At 36.5% G+C, this 7275-nt stretch overlaps 1 protein-coding gene across 1 annotated transcript in view; it reads left to right on the top strand.

Annotated features, from left to right (window-relative positions):
- Positions 1–3160, top strand: part of LOC113108527 (protein dopey-2-like) — a 21791-nt gene extending 18631 nt beyond the window's left edge. The window contains 3 exon segments of the mRNA XM_026271705.1: positions 1–46; positions 1430–1562; positions 1684–3160. The exon segment at positions 1–46 is cut by the window's left edge and continues 89 nt beyond it. Of these exon segments, the coding sequence (XP_026127490.1) occupies positions 1–46; positions 1430–1562; positions 1684–1929 (425 nt within the window). The 3' untranslated portion in view covers positions 1930–3160.
- Positions 3161–7275: the final 4115 nt, after the last annotated feature.

The following is a 7275-nucleotide window of genomic DNA, read 5'->3' on the forward strand; positions in this document are numbered from 1 at the left end:
ACACCGCTGTGTCCTTCCCTCCTGAGCACATGCCTCTGTTTCAAATGTGAGACACCAGTGAATGTTTGTCACCATTTACTCTTGCCATAGCAGTGATAACATTTTTTAAGAATTTTCATAATTTGTGGTTACTTAAACTTCTTAAGAACAGAATCAGTGGTTGGACATTGTCTAATAGCCACATTGGAAAAATACACTACTGGTCAATGTTTTGGGGGTCAGTTGATTATTTTTTTTTTTTTAAAGAAATTGTTACTTTTTTCAGCAAGGATCAATTAAATTGATTCGAAATGACAGTGAATACATTTTTAAATGTTTGAAAATCAAACAAATGCAATTCTTTCTAGGTTTCTATTCATCAGATAATCCTGAAGTACGTTCAGATTAAAATACATCATGTTTTCCACAAAAATATTAACTTTTCAATATTGATAATAGTAATAAATGGGGTTTTATTAACAATGTTCGGGAGGAGCAAGATCAGATAATCATTCAGTTTTGCACAGGTGCATCTCGTTTAGCTAACCATCTTAACTAGCACAACAAGTGTACAAATATCCAGCTTTCCTACCTCCTGTCCTACGACAGTTTTTCGGTAACCCTCCTCCACCCCAACTCCTCACTTCTAATCTATTTTATCTCAAATTAGGGATAGGGGGAGTTCTTTGGGTTAGGGCTATGCTCCGTGCCCGGACCCCTCCCCCAGGACAGCATGCCAATATGCTTACTATTCGCTTTCAGATTAGATGTAAGGGTGAAGTCGTGAAATGTTTCTTGAGCTCCATATAAGCTTGATTTCTGAAGGATTAAGTGCCACTGAAAACTGGAATAATGGCTGCTGAATCACAGGAACAAATTACATTTTAAAATGTAATAATATTTTACAATACTTCTGTTTTTATATGCAGCTCTGGTGAGCATAAGACGCTTATTTTTAAAAACATTTGAAAATCCTATCAACCCCAAACTTTTGATGGTAGTGTATGTAAGACTTAACTTAACTCAAAGATTACAATTGTGTAATCATTTTACTTACCCTCACATCTTTTAAGGCCACTATATTCCATACAGTGAAAATGGCTTGATTTTACTGCCAAAATAACCCCAGAAATCCCCATTAAAGTTTATATGACTGTGTGCTAAATTCTAAGCTTTCTTTCAGAGAATATATAATACTTGAAATACATGTGTGTGTGTGTGTGTGTGTGTGTGTGTGTTTGCTCTTTTACATTTTTAATCTAAATGGACTGTCATAGTTGCCCCAACATTTACAGCTATCAGTAAAGGTCAATAGGTTCCCTCTTACTTCTAGTGACCTTTAATTCCTGAAACAACAAATATGGCTTCTGATCTGCTCCGCACCGTAAAATTCAATGTTCATGATCCGTTAAAATGAACTTTATGTATGAATTTATTTGCTTGTTTGCAGGTATCGCTGGGCTTTCATTCCTGAAGTAGATGTCGACCATTATGATGGACCAGGAAACACTCTTCTGGAAGGTGAACAAGAGTGTAAACCACACATTGTTAGGATTCTGGATGGAATAAACCGACGCTATGGGGTAAGATCTCCAGGCACAGTAACACATGCTTCAGTGTATCTGTGAAATAACCAGTAAATTTGGTGCTTTTTCACAAATAGACCCAATTCTCAGCCTGTAAATATCTTGAATGTGTGTTCAGGAGCTGAATGGAACAGCTGGTGAGTCGAGCACAGATCGAGTAGAGTTTCCTCTGCTGACACTACGTTCTCTCTGCTCTATCGTGGATCTCGTGCCATTCTTCAGCACCCTGTGCTGCTCTTTTAATGGCTCTTCTGCACACCTCCCGCATTATGTCGCTGATTACCCACCACCCAGTAGTGATCGGGTCATGAAACGCCTAGAGCACATCATTGAAGGAGAGTTCCTCGATGGACTGGACAGTTAGATGATAGATCACATTCTAATCTTAAAATGTTTTGCTCAACTTCAGTAATTGCTTTGGTAATTAATGTAATTGGTTTCTCTATGAAGACAAAAGTGCAATGAAATTTCTTTGTAGCATAATAGTTTACATGAAATGTTTAAAGGACCCTGCTAATTTTCGTGTTATAATCTTAATCAATGCACGTCAAGTTGTTTAAGGTCTCTAGAATTTCCTGACCATTGTGAGTCATACACGCTGTGAATGTATATCATCTTTGTATTTTAACCTGGCTCAAGGCGGGCGTTCTTTTCATTCTTTGCACATTCCATTACTGTTGGTTCCTGAATGAGCCAAATGAAACATTATGGGGCCATGTTTCATTGGCCATAATGGTCAAAACAAACAGTTAATGCATTTATTGATTGAATTTTTGTACTTGTATGTAGGGCTATTGGTCATTTCTTGACTTGATATCCCTTTGCAGTATTTTCATTCTCTATACTTTCTGACCTCTGTTTTTTTCTTGCAAGCTCACCTGTGTGTTGGGAAATATTGACAATGTTAGTTGTTTACCATCTAGTGTCCATTTGTAAGACTTTATGTTGCATTCTGTATGTCTTTTATCCTGCTATGTTGCTCCATCACTTTAAATTAAAGATAATATGTTTCTTTATTCTAATTATGTGGCTATTGAATGTCTTCTTTTTTGAGTTAATACTCTGTTCATATTTACAGCAAAAGAATTGTGATGCACATTTTTATTCCTGTACTCAAGTGAAGGTTTTTGATCCATATTTGTTTTGACCTCAAGGACGTCTTTATGCCATTGCTTTCATTTTTAGGGTGCACCTGGTTTGACAGTTATAGTCTTGGTCTCAAAAGTTACTGCTAGATTACTACCATGGCCTTTGATTGAAGTGCCTAAAAATAAATGCTCTAGTTATGAAACATCTTTGCCCATTCTGTAGTTGCTATATGGAATATAGCAACTACAAATAAGCTTCAAATAAGAAGCTTATAGTTCCCATTAACAGCAGTTAAGAGTGATAATTTTACTGATGTGAAGTGAAGCAGAATTAATGGCACTATGAAAACGTAAAGACGTCCACAGCCTCACTCCATGTTATTTAGTGGTTGGTTCTCTGGAATGTTGTCATTTTTATTTATCTTGAGGAAAAATATGTTATTGTTTATTAAACTGATTTATTTTGTGTATGTTCTGCACATATGAATAAAATGACCATGAACAAGAGAGTGTTTTTAGCTTATTCATCTGACCTTGAACCGGCAAATTTAGACTGAAAATGTTTGTTTTTAATTTTTGCGCTTTTTTTTTTTCTTCTTCAGAATTGCACAGAACTTATTCACCTTCGTAGCACTTTTACACACAAAAAGTGGACATTATAAAACAAGACTAAATGTTTTAAAAGTAAAGTCGCACTACAGTCAAAAATGCCCTTGTGAAAAAGAAGTGTGCTTAATTGTATTAAAAGTGTATATAAAGGACTATGGATATGCAGCCTACAAGATTTACATTACTGTATTACCAAATGAATTGATTGTGATGAACAGTACTAGTAAATAAATAGAAGCAGAACTGCAGCAAACTTTATTACATTGAATATTAAAACTGAGAATATTGCACAGAATGTACAGGGTCCAGTTTAATAACAAAGGGTCCATGTGTCAGACACTTCACTATCTTGAGGCCACGACTTACTTATCTTGAGGCCACGAGTATCTTGAGGCCATGAGTCAGTATCTTGAGGAGTATCTTGAGGCCACAAGTCAGTATCTTGAGGCCACGAGTCAGTATCTTGAGGCCACGAGTATCTTGAGACCACGAGTCAGTATCTTGAGGCCACAAGTCAGTATCTTGAGACCACGAGTCAGTATCTTGAAGCAACGAGTCAGTATCTTGAGGCCACGAGTCAGTATCTTGAGCCCACGAGTCAGTATCTTGAGGCCACGAGTCAGTATCTTGAAGCCAAGAGTCAGTATCTTGAGGTTACGAGTCAGTGTCTTGAGGTCACGAGTATCTTGAGGCCACGAGTCAGTATCTTGAGGTTACGAGTCAGTATCTTGAGGCCACGAGTCAGTATCTTGAGGTTACGAGTCAGTATCTTGAGGCCACGAGTCAGTATCTTGAGGTTACGAGTCAGTATCTTGAGGCCACGAGTCAGTATCTTGAGGCCACGAGTCAGTATCTTGAGGTTACGAGTCAGTATCTTGAGGCCACGAGTCAGTATCTTGAGGCCACGAGTCAGTATCTTGAGGTTACGAGTCAGTATCTTGAGGTTACGAGTCAGTATCTTGAGGCCACAAGATAGTTATAATTTTTTTGACAAAGTGATCTTTGATATAATTCATTATGTAATGCCTTATTGATGTTTAATAAATATATGTATTCAGTTCTACTTTAGCTGCTCAAAACAGTATTGTTGGTCATAACTGCTTATTTCTTAGGGTTTGCTTTTTAATGTACAATTTAGACATTTTCAAACACTCAATTTGTATAAGCTTTTCTTTTTTTCTTTTTTTTATGTTGAATTTAAAAAGGTACATTACTGACAAGCAAATTGGGAATTAAACCCAATGAAGAAGTTTATATTGTTATTACAAAAAAATAGTTATGAATAGTTATAAATAGAGTTATGTTGCAACTCTGGTACATCGATATGCAGTGGGATATACATATGAAAGATATTGCATTATTTGTCTACCAGATAATATCTGAATGACAAAATGTATCTAGTCTTAAAATCCTGTAAAAGCTAAGTATGTTCAGTGAAAATAGTTTGCAGTGTTTTACAAATAATGATACATATGCATAAAACACAAATTTCTTTCTTGGCATTGTTCATTGATCAGGCATCAACCAATAAAATTTCTTCATTTGCACCAAAGCCCCACCCCCGGCTCTGCTCTCTTGAATCTGCGCAAGTGAGTTTTGCAACAGGAATGCCGCAAAAGGAGTAGCAAAAGTCAAAGCACATTTGAACTTGTACTGCCAGAACTTGTACTACACTGTGTAGAACCAATCTGTATGTGTAAAAAAACTGTTGCCTAATAATTTGTTGTGTATGTAGGGCAAAAAGTTCCCAAAATAATCCGTTATGTACAGCTCCATCTTTTCTCTGCGCTTACAATTTTGGCACGATTCTCTCACTCTCTTTTTCGGGACAAATGGGCGTTTATCACCATGTGGGTGTTTTGAAACTGCTGGGTGTTTCTGAATCATGCAATCTAAATGATCCCCCTTACCCAACCCCACCCCTAAACCTAACGTCACTATTACATCAACTAATCAGGTATCATGGTGTAAAAACACCTTGATCTCGTAACTCCCATTACTTTCCTGCAGAGACCTATACTTGTCATTTTCAAGCAGGGAAGGGCGGGTCCACCACCTTCTTGTAGCCAATCAAATGAGGCTTTCGCTGACTCTCTTCTGATTCTGATCTAACTTACTATTATCTGATTGGTTCAATAAACACATCATACGCCACATTTATCTTCATCTAGTTCAGGATCGTTCTTACTACCGGAATGGTACTTTTAATGTACACACACAGTAAAAAATATATAAATTATAAGTTGTGTACCATTAGGCTATGTGTTCATACTGAATTTCGAGCTGTGTAGTTTCCTTCTCCTCCTCAACAGTTTAAATGACATATTAGTTTATTGTAATATTATACCTATTGTAATTGTGATGGTACTTCAAGAAGGTCTAGTATCTGCACTAGCCCAATACTTCACCTGTCTACGGATCCATTTTTTTAAAACACAAATTTGGTTTAATAATATTTAAAACAACAGTAATTTTTTTTATATAACATGTTGTAATTTAAAGGGATTTTACTAAATGTTACTAGAATATTTATTAAAATATTAATCTGTAAATTATTAACCATTTATCATCTGTAATACTATCGTGCAACCACTAGACGGCTGTTTAACTCTCTATATAAACATAAACATGACTGTATGTTCCCTAGTGGCTGGGAACTTGACATAATTAGCTACTTGAATTTGGATATACCTTTAGACATTGTTAAATACATATTTATCAAAGTTTTTGCATTAGTCAAATCTGGACACAAAGAAAGCATTTTGTTACTCATTCTTGCTTCATGTAATAGCTTCATCAGTCACTAGTAAAATTTCCAAATATACAGTTGAGAGTTAAATACCATAAAACATGGAAAAATTGACAAATTCATATTTGAGTAGCTTTATTGAAATGGTAAAAAGGTTTTACAAAGTATAGCACTCTGATACCCGAGCATTGTTACATAACATCGTTTTGATTATAAAGTTTAAAGGGACAGTAAGTAGGAATTACTCCCATCTAGTGGTGAAATTGTATTTTGCATTCAAACTAATTTTGCTCTCCAGCGCCTCGCTTTTTCAAATGCGCGTTGCATCTACGGTAGGCGATATGTACCAAAAAGCTTTGACAGGATGTCTACTAATAGCACTTCGTCGAGTTTTCCTTCAGGTGAACAGGTGTGTTATTTCAAACAAACTGCAACATGACAACTAACAAACGAATGTTACAGTATGAATTACTGACTGTGGAAAACATTAAATATTGTAATTAGTAGTTATGTCTTCTTCATTCGTTATATTTTCTGAATTATGTGCATTGTTAGATATCATCAGATGATTCAACAATAGGGAGAGGAAGAGGTAGAGGTAGAGGTAGAGGGAGAGGAAAGAGAGGCAGTGGATCAGTGGGATCTAGGCGAGGAGGTGGACGAGGAAGAGGAGGAGAGTGAGAGTCAATAACACGACGACAAAGATGCCGGCAGCTACGAGAGACGATCTTGATAGAATTGAAAGTTTACAAAGACCGAGCCAGCAACCGAGGTTTGTACAATTTATGTCTAGCAATAGCAATGAATTTTCATTGTCTGTACAGTTATATGCACGTAGCAAAATATTCACAACTTGAGCTAATGAATTGTTGCAAAGAAAAAAAATATTATAATATAGATTGTAACACTGACTTACCTGTCGAGAAGAAAACAGGCCACTTCAGCGTCTCTTTCGAAATCTTTATCCAGCATTAGCTCTTTCCACCTAGAAAAAGCTTCCCCGACATTAACTCTTGTTTTCTGTAATCTACGGTCACGTTTCCTTTTACGTTCTATTTTTGACTGTTTTGGCGACGATGTTTTCTTCTCCTGTGGCGCGGCATATGTATGGTCCATAATGAGAATGCAATCCAGACTTTTAAACTTGCCGGTGCAGTTTCAAGCGCCTTTCTGACCGAAAACGCGTTGTGGAAACGCGTTGGCTTAGTACTTTTTGTCCCTCTCTGCTATTATAGTTTTGCAAGATGGCGGAACTACATGGAAG

The sequence above is a fragment of the Carassius auratus genome, chromosome 9 (assembly GCF_003368295.1).
Source record: "Carassius auratus strain Wakin chromosome 9, ASM336829v1, whole genome shotgun sequence".
Classification (NCBI taxonomy): domain Eukaryota; kingdom Metazoa; phylum Chordata; class Actinopteri; order Cypriniformes; family Cyprinidae; genus Carassius; species Carassius auratus.